Source organism: Strongylocentrotus purpuratus, unplaced genomic scaffold (assembly GCF_000002235.5).
Source record: "Strongylocentrotus purpuratus isolate Spur 01 unplaced genomic scaffold, Spur_5.0 spur5_scaffold_10, whole genome shotgun sequence".
Taxonomy (NCBI): Eukaryota; Metazoa; Echinodermata; class Echinoidea; order Camarodonta; family Strongylocentrotidae; genus Strongylocentrotus; species Strongylocentrotus purpuratus.
Window position 1 is genome coordinate 1672304 of NW_022145595.1, and position 16472 is coordinate 1688775.

General features: G+C 38.2%; 2 protein-coding genes across 2 annotated transcripts; both read left to right on the forward strand.

Annotated features, from left to right (window-relative positions):
• Window positions 1-1196: 1196 nt before the first annotated feature.
• On the forward strand, window positions 1197-6239 carry LOC105445903. Its single transcript, XM_011682040.2, has 2 exons — window positions 1197-1668; window positions 4831-6239. Exons 1-2 carry the CDS (start codon window positions 1666-1668, stop codon window positions 5650-5652), a joined length of 825 nt encoding a protein of 274 aa, XP_011680342.1. The 5' UTR covers window positions 1197-1665; the 3' UTR covers window positions 5653-6239.
• A 2241-nt stretch (window positions 6240-8480) lies between these two features.
• Window positions 8481-12870, forward strand: LOC105445904. The gene is made up of 2 exons (XM_011682042.2): window positions 8481-8872; window positions 11830-12870. The coding sequence occupies exons 1-2, from the start codon at window positions 8870-8872 to the stop codon at window positions 12646-12648; spliced, it is 822 nt and encodes a 273-aa protein (XP_011680344.2). The 5' UTR covers window positions 8481-8869; the 3' UTR covers window positions 12649-12870.
• The last annotated feature ends 3602 nt before the right edge of the window (window positions 12871-16472 follow it).

Genomic DNA, 16472 nt, shown 5'->3' on the forward strand with positions numbered 1-16472 from the left:
CACATTTTTGCAATGATTTCAAAAACAAATGTGTTGGAAATCGAATATTGATGAAAGAATACACAATTTGGGTTTTCTGGGTGCTACAGAAAACCCAAATTATGTATTCTGTTATCAATATTTTTATCCAAACACTTTTTTAGGGGGGGGGGGCATCTTTAAAGAAGTGTGCCTTAAATGGTTATGATACAATTTAAGAAAAAAATTGTTGGCGAATTTGGGGCTCCCAACACTTTATAAGTGCTTTAATACACTATGCAGTGTTTTGCCTGGTACAACTTTTGGTCCCCCGGTAAGTGTGCGACTTATGGTAGTTGACTTAAACTTGTTGAACGTTAATTCGTTGGATGTATTAAAGCAATCGATGTAAAGTACTCAGAGAGAGAGAGAGAGAGAGAAAGAGAAAAAGAGAGAGAAAGAGAGAGATATGAGAGAGTGAAGTGTTGTTAGACTTGAGCTTGCTGCAAAGAGATGAAAGAGCAATATAATCACTCCAGTGTATGCTTTGCAGTTATTTATATCTCGGTAATCTCTTCCAGCTCCAATTATGTAATGTTTATTATTTAATTAGGGAGTAGGCTTTGCGTTAGATCTCGAACTTTGGCAAGCTTCATTATTTTGGTTATGTGGTTGATTTTAACTTGTTGAACATTAAAGAGGTGGATGTATTAAAACAATCGTTGTATTGAACTCAGAGAGAATGAGAATGAGAGAGAGAGAGAGAGAAAGAGAGAAGAGGTAGAGAGAGAGACAAAGAGGGGAGAGAGAAACATAAAGAGAGAGAGAGAGAGAGAGAATGAGAGACAGAGACAGAGACATATATAGAGAGGGAAAGAGAGCGAGATAGAGAGGGAGAATGAATCAATGAAGAATGAAGGTTGGATCAGAGTCTCCCTGGTAACAATGCAAAGCAAACACACTGTGCAGGGCTGTACCATGGCACCGGTGACCATGGACATTTGTGTTAGGTCCATGGTTGTACCTGGTACCACTAATTGCCTCCCGGTACGCGTGCGATTTATGTTAATTGACTTAAACTTGATGTATTAATACAATCGCTATATTGATCTCATAGAGAATGAGAGAGAGAGAGAGAGAGAGAGGGAGAGAGAGAGAGAGAGAGAGGGGTAGAAAGAGAATGTGTGCGTGTATGTGTGGGACAGAGAGAGAGAGAGAGAGAGAAAGAGAGAGATATGTACACAGATATCATGATACACATGTTGAGCTTTAATGTGTTAGATATATTGACGCAGTCGATGTATTGAACTCAGAGATAGAGAAAGAGAGAGAGAGAGAGATAGAGGAGAGAGTGATGTGTTGTTAGACGTGAGCTTGCTAATAGATGAAAGAGCAATATAATCACTCCAGTGTATGCTTTGCAGTTCTTCATATCTCGATACTCTCTTCCACCTTCAATGTAATGTTGATTTAATTAGGGAGTGGATTTTGCGTCAGATCTCGAACTTTGGCAGGCTTCATTATTTTGATTGAATACCGAACAAAGAAGACGTGTAAGAACTTTGTAGTTATTCTTTCATTGTAACACGACGAGTGTTGCCAAGGAACTGATGATAATTAATCATATGCACATGAAACTATAGTTATTGGAAAGTTTAACCAAGTTGAATACAAGTTTGCTGCAAGAGAAAGATACAACGGTCGGAAATGGTAAGTGTATTGCTTTTTGTTTCCATTATTTTCTCAATTTTTTTTCCATCTTCAGGTTTGTTGTTATCGCTGTCTGCAGACGTCTGGTGTTAATCTTTAAGTATATGAATTTTATTCTGTTAATGATGAAAACATGAATAAAAGTGTAACTACAAGCTCATTAAAAGAACCGAGTTCATAAACGAGCATTGGGGACATGCTTTAGGCCAATGAATATTTAGATGGGTGGTATGTTGTATATTAGAACGTCGGGTACAAAATTATCAATGTTGACTACTTATACAACGATATATGTACAAGCTATATATTATAGCGGTTAATGTGAAAACAAGTTAAATACATCTGCAAACATGTGGCTCTCGATATCGTGTCCCATTGACTAAGTGCACCACATAGCTATTCTTTTTATTAAGAGGGTGTTACGTAACATGATGCTATACACTCGAGTGCACTGATATGCAATTCATTTTTTTTACCATTTTGCTTCAAATTTCCGATGCGAGAGAAAACTCCCTGTAATTCATTTTATATATATTTAAAAAAGTAGATATACAGATGAAATTCCGTGCTGAAATCGTTTAAAAATAGGAAAATAAATTTTGTTTCTTCTCAGCATAGAGTATACCGTGTGAGTCAAAAAAAAGTTTACACCTAGAAAATTATTATTATTAATTATTGCTAATTATTTTTAAATTCATCTATGAACAGTAAATTATTATACATATTATGAAAGAGTGTTTCATCTCAAATCATTTGGTATCATTTTTGTGTTGTATGTGTTCACGCTTTAATGAACACGAGGCATTGTTTGCGAGAGTGCAAAAATCGACTTGCGCCAAAGTGATGCGTACAGTATGTATTATGTTGGGATTAGTGGAGTGAGAGAATGAATTAAATGCAGGCGCGTACACAGGGGGGGGGGGGGGTTTGGAGGGTTAAACCCCCCCTTTGGTAATTTGTTGTGTGTAAACCCCCCTAAATTTCTCTAAAAAACCCCCCCCCCCTTTTGGATTAAAAAAAAAAAATTAAATTTTTATTTTAAAAAATAAATATTCCCATGGTTGACCTAAAAAAAGCTGACCTTACCCCCCCCCAACGGAGCAAAATGTCAAATTTTCAAATTTCGAGACCCCCCCCCCAAAAAAAGTGACCTCTTACCCCCCCCCCCCCCCCCCCCGCTTATTCAGCCGCTGGCTGAGTCGTTGCGAAATTTTCGGCCCGATTTATAAATGTTAAACCCCCCCCTTGAAAAAATCCTGCGTACGCGCCTGATTAAATGTATCAAATGAAATGCATTGCATATGCTTTTTGTAGAAGCAAAGTCACACACGCACACTGACACGCGCACACATGTTATAGATATTTGATATTCAATATTTGATATGTGTGGCATGATTAATTTTGTTAGGGATGTTATTTGGATCTGCAAAGACCGAATTAATACCCAAATCCAAATTGTTTTATTCAAACATCACATAAGCAACTTTTGCGCAAGTCGATTTTTGCACTCTCGCAAACAATGCCTCGTGTTCATCCAAGCGTGAACACATACCACACAAAAATGGTACCAAAATTTTAATGATTTGGGATAAAAAACTCTTTCATAAGATGTATAATAATTTACTATTCATAGATGATTTTTAAAATAATTAGCAATTGTCTTGGTGTAATTTTTTTTGACTCACTCTGTATTGAACACGATCGCAATTGTTTTCGAAAAATCAATTCAAAGGCAATTTCAAAAATCCTTTTGTTTCACATTCAAATCATGTTCGGATTACGTTACACGTCAGTGTCATGTTCGAACATGTCAATATTTGAAGAATTTCATTCCAAAAGGAGCTAAATCCATTTTTGTAACTTCAGAGAAATAAGAAATTGTTTACCAGAATTTGTACAGGCATCTATGGAAAAGTGATATTAGAAGGTGCATTTTTCATAATTGCTCACAAAATTTAGGTTAATAATTTTGTTGAAAGACGAGTAATTAAAGGCCCACTGCACTACTCGCAGCTACTTGCGCCCTCTATATAACAGACAATGCCTAATCGGTGACCATTGCTCTCCCATGATCCTCTTTTTCTTATGTTAACTGAGAGCTGAGTTGATGAGATAACCACCTGTCACAGTGACCTTGCAGGGCAGTCTAATCCCTCCTATAAACTACGGCAGATAAGCTTTAAGTGAACAATGTTCTGATATCAATAACTCAATTTTCATCAAAAGTGGATTTAGCTCCTTTTGGAATTAGGCTCTTCATTTGATGCACGAGCAATGCTATTGAAATTCCTTTAGGTTGATTTTATTTCGAAAGGAGTTGCTATCGTGTTGATATTTGAATTTCTCTCATCATTGTCATCCTCTTGGAAAAACGTGGAACGATCAAAACGTCAAGATATAGATATAAAAACCGGTTCTAGGACACCTACCCCCTGGAAATCCACCCCGGATAACCACCCCTAGGATAACTACCCCTAGGACAACTACCCCCTAGGGCAACCACATTCTCGGACGACTACCCACGGGACAACTACCCCCGGACAACTACCCTCAGACAACTACACCCTAGCGAAACTACCCCTGGACAACCATCCTCCAGGACAACTACCCCCGGACAACTATCTTAGGGGGTAGATGTCTTGGGGTAGTTGTCCTAGGAGGTAGTCGTCCTAGACGGTGGTTGCCCTAGGGGGTAGATGTCCTAGGGGGTAGTTGACTGGGGGTGGTTATTCGGGGGTGGATGTCAAGGGGGTAGGTGTCTGGATACGATACAGACCATACAGTTAAATAAACGACGAATACATTAAAACAAATCTAATGGTTGGATAGACTGTAAGCTTTATAAAAAATAAGTAAAGATATTGCAATTTGTATCATCAATCTCGTTGGTTGTATGAAAGGAAAATAAAATGTTAACATAACATGTGTCTACGCAATGTCATTAAATGATAACGATTGTTGAAAGAGTCCAAAAGTCCAAGCTAAAAGGTCATACTAGACTTTGAATGAGACGAAATATGATATCAGATAATATTTGTATTTCAATTTATGTTCACAATTCCACAAAAAGGTCAATAATACATGTGCTTGGTAACGTATTGGACATACTTTGGACTTCCCTGACATATTTCATGGTTTTCTCCCCATTTAATTCAAAAACAGATGGGAAACTGTAAATTGACCATGCTGGTATTAACAGCATGCCTGTTCCTGAACGTATTTCTAAATTACGTATCTTGCCTTACCGATGACGAGATCAACGAGTTCGGAGCAAGAAACCACACCGACCCGAACACCGGTCTCCAAGGATTCATCACCATCGCTGAACACAACGATGACACCTATGTGGTGACATCGAACGGGATTCCCGATCATATCGCTGGACCTTTCGCTCTCCCTGACGACGTCGATGACATTCGTGAGCAGGACTTTGAGTTCTACATCCCCAAGAACCCGACTTCGTCGAACGCGAAGTACGAGTTGCCGATGGGTCCGGTCGGGTTGGCGCTCAACGGCGTCGCCCTCTTCAACCCGTACGCCGTTGGGGGAACCGACGCCGTGATCACGGAGGAGGAGACGTTCGATGAATGCGATGGTCACCCAACACCCATTGACGGTATCTATCACTACCACAGCAGTCCTTTCTGCGTGTTCAGCGACCGAGATAACGTACCATCAACCATCATCGGCGTGGCCCTGGATGGGTTCCCTATCTATGGCCCGAACGACGAGAACGGCAACGAACTGTATACTGCGGATCTTGACGTATGTCACGGCCGTTACGTCGAGGGTAAATACCGTTACCACATCACAGAGGATTTTCCGTACATCTTGGGCTGTTTCCATGGAGTGGTCGACAGCAGGAACCTAAGACCAAACCAGGTCCTACCAACGGTAGATACTAGCGGTAAGGCTAGCAACATTGTACATGGTAGTGTAACCATGGTGACGGTACTGACTACCTTACTCGTTATTTTGTTCTAATCATTTTAAGTGTCCTTTCCATTTCGACCAAAGCCCAATATAATTATTTCGAGACAACTTTAAAAAAAGCTCATTTACTTCGATAACAACGTCCTCTGTTATACAATTATTTTTAATTATTCTTAATTCTTATCTTAAATGCATGCAGCAAAAATATGTCACTGCGTTCACTTTCAGAAATGTTTCTGTTTGTATTTTGCAAAGTCAACCGATTTCTGTATTCAATTCAATCCAAGACTTTATTCCAGACTTAGCTGTAAAAGCAGAGGTCTATCTGTTGATTTGTATAAATGAATGATGCTTCTAATTTACACGACAATGAAGTCTGACTGTTAGAAAGCGATGGCTCATAATATATATTCAATTTCAAGTTTATCTGATTCCAATAAAAGCATATTCACATACAGGTCAGAAATACAGACCAGATGCAATAATTATATATGAAATCAGTGTATCATACAAGATGAAGGCGGTTTATCGAGATAGTTCCTTTATGCAATAAAGTAGAAAGTGCTCGAATTTAAGAGGAGCAAATAGATTTAAACATCAAATTATATAAATACTAGTATGCAGAACAAAAAACAAAAAAGAGATTAAAAGATGTAATAAAACATAAAATCGGATGTATTAACCCTTTGAAAGCGAGCCCGCGCACGGCGATTGTTTCCCCTGTGACGGAGCGATTTCGGTTACATCGCCATAAATGGAAAATTTGGCGGTGTTTTCTACTTTCATTGAAAGAAAAGAAAGACCAGACAGATGTCTTCATTTTTGAAAGTGTTCTTTCTCTTCCAACAAGGGCCTAATTAATGGCAATAATTCTGTCTGTACATCATTTCTATATTTCTAAAACCGTTGTTTTTTCCAAAAGTGTGAATTATATGAGAATAATCTTTTTTCTAAAGGCATGAAATATACAAGGTGATTTTGATACTCTTTTTATATACACTGCTATGGGAAGAAGATATACTGGGGGTATTAAAATTAAAACAAATTATGGAAGTATTCCATTATCAATGAAAATGTGATGACGATTGTGGAGCGCCAGGAGTGCCAAGTGTGACAGACATAAGGGCCTTAGAAGGACCCATTATTAGTATTACTATAATTATTATTATCATCATTATTTCATCAATATTAAAGCTTGATCTATGCTTGTTTATTATTATCATCAGTGTTATTATTAATATTATTGTATTGATGGAGTTACATTTTACCATTGGAGATGCAGCGAAAACGAATTAAAAAAAAAAAAAAATTCCTGTGTTTTTGTTGTTGTCATAGATTATGACATGGACGTAGTTCGGTGCCATATCTGGAAATTTATACGCAAAAACCCTTTACATACTCTCATCCTATGGACGAGTTTATCAAATAAAAGTTGTGAGCGTAAGCGGCAACAATACTTAATACTTTAGTGTAAATTTCAAAAAAAACTTCAAACAAACTAATTGAATGACAAGACATACCTGTTAATTACTTGTTACGGGCGGCGACTGATGTTCAACTGCTTCGTCAAAACCCATGCTGCAGTTATGTTTGTCGCAGGTAATGGGCTAGGTAGGGCCTCTATTGATAAGACCTTACTTAAGCTGGTTGTTACCTAATTACCTAGGCTATAATTGTGAGAGTAGTTGACTACCAGGCTTAATAAAGCCCTGTTTACAAAATGTATTTAAATGTATGCATGTTTCTTTCCCGCCACCTTGGTTTAAATACCAATAGTCTGATTAATCTCTACGGATAGAATTCACTTTGCAAAAATTAGTTGTCGCTATGACGGGTAATCATCTGGTAAGCTGTTTAGATGTAAGATATACTTTAAAAAGAAAGTGTGCGTCCATCTTTTAAGGGTTTCTATTCTAGGCTTCTAAGGGGGGGGGGGGGCTGTTTCTCTTCTCACCCTTTACAATTTATATCTTTCCTTTTCTACTTTTCTTTCCTTCTTTTCCCTTATTTTTGTGTAGTCATTCGATATAAAGTATGTGTGTGTGGGTTTATACACACATGCATATTGTTTTAAGTCATAGCGTATAATATAAACATATATTACAATTAGGGAAATGATACAAGGAAATATATATTTATATATTCATATATTCTGTTTTCTAAATATCTCTTTGATAAATTGATATATTCGATATAACTTCAAGAGCGTCTAGCACCGAAAATTTAGTAAATGCAAACATTGTTTCTTTGTTTTTCTAATGTAAATATGAATAATAGACTAACTATGGAATAATTTAAAATAAAATGTTAAATTTTATAGCAACCTAAGGTGGAAATATAAATTTCAAAACAAGTGTTGTTTTTTCGTTCGAAATATATTCCTGTCAGCTCTACATTTTCACCCTCATCTAGCGTTGGGTATTGATATATTTTCTGATATATATATATTTGTATATATATATATATTTATATATATATATATATATATATATATATATATATATATATATATATACGCATGATATGACTACATGAAACGGCATCTTTCTAGTTGATGAATTAAAAGACAAGTATGTTTGTATGTGACTGCTCACAGAATACAAAATCAATATTATTGTACGTGTCAATCAATGAAGTTCAATGAATAAATCCCAATTCAAATACGAGAGAGAACAAGTAAGAAACAAACACGTGACTATGAGGGTTGTACCTGGTACCACTCCTAGGCTCCCGGCGAGTGGGCGATTTACGGTTGTTGACATTGAACTTGTTAAACATCAATAGAGAGTTGAATGTATGTATCGAATTGAACACAAAGAGAAAGAGAGAGAGAGAGAGAGAGAGAGAGATACAAACAAAGGGGGGGGGGGCTCTTGTTATCGAGCACTACCATACCTGGTACCGTAATTGAATCGTACCAGTCCGTGCAGTTTATTGTCCGTTCATCTGGGCCTACTACAATTGTGATAGACGTGAGTTTGCTGCAAATAGCTGTATTATACTCCAAACTTGCTGTTCTCCATACCGGGTCTCCATATATGCTTGGATACATATTATCTCGATAATCTTTTCCAACTCCAATGCACTATTTGTTTATTTAGGAAGTAGGTCGGTCTCGCGTCAGATCTCGAACTTTTAAGGCTTCATTATTTTGTTAGAAGACCGAACAAAGACGTCTATGAATTTAGCAGTTTGCTTTCATTGTACAGGAATTGTTTAATAGTTGAATTCAGTGGTGTTCTGCAAAAGAAAGATACAAAGACCGTAAATGGTAAGTTAAATACATCTGCATGTAGATGGCTATTGTGAAAAATAACGAGTGTCATTGACAAAGTGTAACACATAGCGAGTGAAGAGGGTGTTTTGTGGTAGGTCCATGATGTTAAATAATATGATGCTATACCATGGCGGTGATTTCTTTTTTATGACCGGAGGACGAAATGCGGGGAAGGAGGGAGCATAGTAATGCCTAGGTCACATATAAACCGGGCCCCGTACGATTTTCCCTACCCGGCGGCTTGCCGTGGATTTAGAGACCGTACGATTTTCATTTCTACGGCATGTGTGGTCACATATTCTGCGGCGCCCGGGAGGTGCCCGGAGAAAATTGGTCGGGTGAAATGCAAGGCGCCCGTAAAGATGCCGGCCGGTAAGCTTACGTGCTCCGTCCGATGAGCAGGTGCACCCGTGGCTCCCGGAAGGTGCCCTGCCGGGGCCCGGCCGGGGTCCTCAAGGTGCCCTGTCGGGGCCCGGCCGGGTCCCGTGCGGTGCACTGAACTATGTGTCCTCTGACATCCGCACCTCCCGTACGGGCCCCGGAGTGTATATGTGAAAGCCCCATTAAGGGGATAGTTGAGTTATGATGCAGAGGGCGCTACACACACATTAATTTCTTTGTGAGATTATGGAAAGCTGAGTGTCAAATTTTAAAGAACGTACAATTTAAATGACAAAATCATCTTTGTTTGATCAAAATCGGTTCAGAAACGGCTGAAGTATCCATAAATATAACGATTTCTAATATTTGTGTAACACCACAAATATTCAATAATTTGAAAAAAAAACGTTGAAAAAACGAAATAGCGCCTTTTTGTATTTCAGCCAATGCCGATGTTGGATTTTTTTGTTGGCTTTGTCGTGTTGGTTATACTACGCACAACCAGCCGGCCCATGTATTGTTATTATTAATTAACTAATTAATTAACGGTCACCGATTTTTTTTTTTTGAAAGTGGAGCTGAACTAGTATGAGCGTATGGGCTTAATTTTACACATTTTGGGGTCTAAAATCCCCTTCACATCAATTCTAGGTCCCAAAAGGGCACTAGAAATGTCATAGATAATAATAACAGCAATAAACCGTCGCTGTTTTCACGAAGTGACGGTAGTGAAAAAAATTTGCATTCACTTTGCGTTACGATTTTCCTCACTACCGTCACTTCGTGAAAATAGGGACGAAACATGCACTTTGAAGGCATTTGCGGTCTGAAAACAGAACCCAACTATCCCCTTAACGAGAGGGGCGAATTTGACGAAAGTGATTACCCCCTCAAAGGTTTTTGAAGTCTTGTTCACAGATTTTCTACAAAATTACTCGTACATTTTGAAGAATATTATGCGAGGGAGGGAGCAAAACGACCGAGCGACAAAATGTTTGCATTTTTATTAGTCTAAAAGCTGCACTATTGGGCCCTTCAGAGCCTAAAAGTGTGTTGCAGTCTTTAATCAGTATTACATTTTGTTATACATATTTTGAGTGCACTTTTTCAAATTTTCTGGGAGAGGGGGAAGGGGGGGACGTATACCCCCGCCTTCCCGGGATCGCTGCCCCTGTGCTTTACACTCGGATGGACAGACATTTTTTTTCCTACCATATTGCATCCAATACACCAGTTTACGGTTACATCAGTGCGCATGCGCAGACAGGCTGACCTCAGGTCATTGGCTTTGAAACAAATCCAGTGACCTGAGGTCAGTGGTATTTATGCGTAAATACACCAGTTTACAGTTGTATCAGTGCGCATGCGCAGACAGTTGACCTCGGGTCATTGGCCCCGGAACGGGGCCAATAACCTCTGACCTCTGGTATTTATGCGTAAATTAAGATTGCGCCCATGCAAATGATGATGTGCGCGCACAACGCAGCGCGTAGGGCAGTGATGTCATCATAATTTGCATGGGCGCAATCTTAATTTACGCATAAATACATGACCTCTAGGTCATTGGCTTTGTTTAAAATGGCGCACACAACCGTAAACTGGTGTATTCTCATACACGCTGCTATAGAATGTGTGGTAGTGTGAGAGAAATCTCCCTGTAAATCATTATATAGATTTTAAAAAGGAGGTATACAGAAGTAGTTACATAGTGAAATTGATTGAAAATAGAGTTATCAATTTTCTTTTTCCTGAGCAGAAAGTATATTGTATAGGGAAACTGTTTTCGAAATTTCATTACCCTGTTTGTCTCCATTAGAAATCATGTGCGGAGTACGTTACCCGTCAGTGACAAGTTCGCACATTCAATATACACTGTCGCTCATATAGGTGGAATATTTTTGTATTACCCCACTTTATGGAATTATTTTAAAAATAATTTAAAAAATAATAAATCTAGATAAAAGTATACATTCTCAGATTTTATTGAATAATAATTTGCAAATGTGTGTTTTGCGTGACTGCTAAAGCGTACGCTTCTATGTTTATCAAATAGGGGACCTAAGCCCTTAAGTTATAATTGACAGTAATGAGGATTAATGCCCCACACAAGGGCACTAATATAGCACATCGACACGGTTTTGATCCTGGGGCCTCACAGTTACGAGGCCATTGCTTTGTCACTGAACCATGACTATACGCAGCGGGGGCTAGGGTAGGGGGCAGTTTCCATAAATAAAAATAAAAAAACACACAGAAAATGCAATAATTTTTCAATAATTTATTGCATTTTACCCCGGTTCCCAACATAAAAAAATCTTCTGGATGGCCATGCATGATGGTAATTTTGTCTCGTACGCTACTGAACCCATCTCACCTTGTCTGGTGGCTGTATGAAGCTAAAGGCCATACTAGACCTTGAATGAGACAAAATATAATATCAGATAATATTTGTATTTCAATTTATGTTCACAATTCAACAAAAAGATCAATACTACTTTGTAACGTATTGGACATACTTTGGACTTCCCTATTATATTTCATGGTTTTCTCCCCATTTAATTCAAAAACAGATGGGAAACTGTAAATTGACCATGCTGGTATTAACAGCATGTCTGCTCCTGAACGTATTTCTAATCGACGTGTCTTGCCTTACCGATGACGAGATCAACGAGTTCGGAGCAAGAAACCACACCGACTCAAACACCGGTCTCCAAGGATTCATCACCATTGCTGAACACAATGACGACACATATGTGGTGACATCGAATGGGGTTCCCGATCATACCGCTGGACTCTTCGCTATCCGTAAGGACGCCGTTGGCATTCTCGTGCAGGACTTTGAGTTCTTCATCCCCAAGAACCCGACTTCGTCGAACGCGAAGTACGAGTTGCCGATGGGGCCGGTCGGGTTGGCGCTCAATGGCGTTGCCCTCTTTAACCCGTACTCCAATGAGGGAACCGACGCCGTGGTCACAGAGGCAGCGACCTTCGATGAATGCGATGGTCACCCAACACCCATGGGCATCTATCACTACCACAGCAGTCCTTTCTGCGTGTTCAGCGACCGAGATAACGTACCATCAACCATCATCGGGGTGGCCCTGGATGGGTTCCCTATCTATGGCCCGAACGACGAGAACGGCAACGAACTGTATACTGCGGATCTTGACGTATGTCACGGCCGTTACGTCGACGGTAACTACCGTTACCACATCACAGAGGATTTTCCGTACATCTTGGGCTGTTTCCATGGAGAGGTCGACAGCAGGAACCTAAGACCAAACCAGGTCCTACCAACGGTAGACACTGACAGTAAGGCAAGCACCATTGTACATGGTAGTGTAACCATGGTGACGGTACTGACTACCTTACTCGTTATTTTGTTTTAATCATTTTAAGAGTCCTGTCCATTTCGACCAAAGCCCATTGTAATCATTGTAAAAAAACCTTTATTAACTTCGATAACAACGTCCTCTGTCATTCAATAATTCTTAATTATTCTTAATACTTACCTTAAATGCATGCAAGAAAAATACATGTATGTCACTGCATTCTCTTTCAGACATGTTTCTGTTTGTATTTTGCAAAGTCAAAAATTTCTTTATATACACTGTCGCTCATATGTTTTACCCCAATTTATGGAATTATTTAAAAAATAATTAAAAAATAATAGATCTAGATAATAGTATACATTCTCAGATTTTATTGAATAATAATTTGACAATGTGTGTTTTGCGTGACAGCTGAAGCATGTGTATGCTACTATGCTTATCAACTAGGGGACCTACGCCCTTAAGTCATAAAGGACAGTAATGAGGATTAATGCCCCACAAAAGGGCACTAATATAGCACATCGACACGGTTTTGATCCTGGGGCCTCATAGTTACGAGGCCATTGCTTTGTCACTGAACCATGACTGTACGGAGCGGGGGCTATAGGGTAGGGGGCAGTTTCCATAAATTTAAAAAAACAAAGAAAATGCAATAAATTTTCAATAATTTATTGCTTTTTTACCCCGGTTCCGAACACAAAAAATCCTCTGTGTGCCCATGCCTTGAGCCATAATGCATGGCCGTCCAGAGGATTTTTGTATGTTGGGGACCGGGGTAAAATGCAATAAATTATTGAAAATTATTCCATATTTGGTCTATTATTCATGTTTACAATAGGAATGCGAAGAAACAATGTTTTCATTGTCTAAATGTTCGGTGCTGGACGCTCTTGAAGTTATGTCGAATATGTCAATTAATCAAAGAGATAGGCCTGTTTAGAACACGGAATATATGAATACATAAATTTTCAATAATTTATGCAAAGAAACAATGTTTGCATTTCCTAAATGTTCGGTGCTGGACGCTCTTTAAGTTATGTCGAATATGTCAATTAATCAAAGAGATAGGCCTATTTAGAACACAGAATATATGAATACATAAATATATATTAACTTGTATAACTTCCCTTATTGTAACATATGTTTATATTATACGCTATGACTCAAAACAATATGCATGTGTGTAACATTTATGTAGTAGAATACGCAACAGTGATTATAATGAGTATATTATACCTATTTTTGAAGATACACTGTCTCTCATATAAAAATAAAATGTTCAATTTTATAGCAACGTATGTTGGAAATAAAAATATAAAAAAACAAAGTGGTATTTCATTTTTATTTCGTTCGAAATATATTCCTGTCAGCTCTAAACTTTCTTCTTCATCTAGCGTTGGGACTAAATATATTCTCTGATATATATATATATATATATGTACCGTGTGAGTAAAAAAAAATTACACCTAGAAAATTGCTAACTATTTCTAAAATCAGCTTTGAACAGTAAATCGTTAGACATATGAAAGAGCGTTTTATCCCATATCATTTGGTATCATTTTTGTGTGGTATGTGTTAACGCTGGGATGAACAGGAGGACATTGTTCGCGAGAGTGCAACAATCGACTTGCGCCAAAGTGATGCCTACATTAAGTATTCTGTTGGGATTAAAGTGAGAGAATGAATTGAATGTATCAAATGAGATGCATTGCATATGCTTTTTGCAGAAACAAAGTCACACACACACACACACACACACACATACGCGCGCACAAATGTTCGTTGATATTTGATATTCGATATGTGATATGTGTAGCATGATTAATTTTGTTAGGGATGTTATTTGGATCTGCAATTACCGAATTAATACTCAAATCCGAGTTGTTTATTCAAACAATCACATTAGTAACTTTGGCGCAAATCGATTTTTGAACTCTCGCAAACAGTGCCTCTTGTTCATCCAAGCGTCAACACATACCACACAAAAAGGATACTAAATGATTCGGGATGAAACACTCTTTCATAGGATGTATAATAATTTATTGTTCATAGATGATTTTTAAAATAACTAGCAATTTTCTAGGTGTAAACTGTTTTTCAATCTCACTGTATATATATATATATATATATATATATATATATATATATATATATACGCATGATATGACTACATGAAACGACATCTTTCTAGTTGATGAATTAAAAGACAAGTATGTTTGTATGTGACTGCTCACAGAATACAAAATCAATATTATTGAATATGTCAATCAATGAAATTCATTGAATAAATCCCAATTCAAATACGAGAGAGAACAAGTAAGAAACAAACACGTGACTATTAGGGTTGTACCCAGTGGCGTACCTGGGGTACTCCGTCAGGGGGGGGGGGGGGGCAAGCGATCGAAACAAAACAAAAAGGCGATGCTAATTTTCACTTCTGGCGAGCGAGCGGGCAAACAAATATATTTAAGTAACGTTTGGTATATAAATCGGTATTGTTGCAACTCGGGGGTGGGCACATTCATTTGTTAGCCACGTTAATTTCATTTTTGCAAGCGAGCGTAGCGAGCAAGAAAAAAATCCCTTCATTTTTAATATTTGCCACTTAAACTTGGTCCAATTGTCCCATGCCGGGTGCGGGAACAATTATTTATATTGTGTTTAGGGTGATTTTATACCCATTTTAGCTAGCGAGCGAAAATACACCTTTCTCTTAATGAATTGCGATATAAAACTTGTTTCATTGTTGCAGGTCGGGGTGGGCACAATCGTATGTAAGGCAATTTCAACCCCATTTTGGCGGGCAGGCAACCCCCCCTACATTTCTCTTTTTAATGATATTGTAGCAGGTCAGTGGTGGGCACAATTCCACGAGCTAACGGGCGAAAAAATCACTTCTCTACGGTGAGAACATGGTACATAAACTTGATTTCATTGATCCATGTCAGAGACATGATTATTTAAAGCGATGTCATTTCGAGCGAGCGTAGCGACCGAGCAATTTTTTTTAATGATTTTTCGTTCATAAATTTCAGGTTTTTTTGTTGCAGGTCAGGGCTTACACAATCATGTCTAAGGTGATGTTAATTCCGTTTTGGCGAGCGAGCACACCAAAACTTATTTGAATAATGTTTGGTACATAATTATTAACTAGTAATGTTGTTGCAGGTTAGGGCGGGCACGTTAGCGATGTTAATTTCATTTTGGCGAGTGAGCGTAGCGAGCAAGAATAAAAAATCGCTTCTTTTTTTAATAATAATATTGCCAATTAAACTTGGTCAATTGTCCTCAATGAATTCGTACATAAACTTTGTGTCTTTGTTGCAGGTCGGGGTGGGTACAATCGTGTTTAAGCCAATGTCAATCCTATTTTTGGTGGGCAGGCAAAACAAACTTAATGATGATTGGTGCATAATTTTCAGTTTTTTTGTTGCAGGTCGGGCTTACACAATCATGTTTAAGGTGATGTTAATTCCATAATGGCGAGGGAGCGTAGCTAGCGAGCAAACCAAATTTTCTTTGATTAACGTCTGGTACATAATTATCAACTGGTAATTTGTTGTAGGTTGGGTTGAGCATGTTTGTTAGCGATGTTAATTGTAAAGACAGCGTAGCAAGAGAGGGTAAAACAAAAAACAAATCAAATCATATATCAATCACTAAGATCAATCAATTCATCAATTCTGGCGAGCGAGGAAACAATATCTCTCAAAATAGCGTTCGGTGCTTATTTACTGGGATTTTCGTTGCAGGCAAGGGAGCGCACATATTTTGTTAGGAATGTCAATTCCATTTTGGTGAGCGATCATAGCGATGCAAAAAAATCAATTCTCTTTTAATAGAAATTAATACATAAACTTGTTTTTATTGGTGCAGGTCGG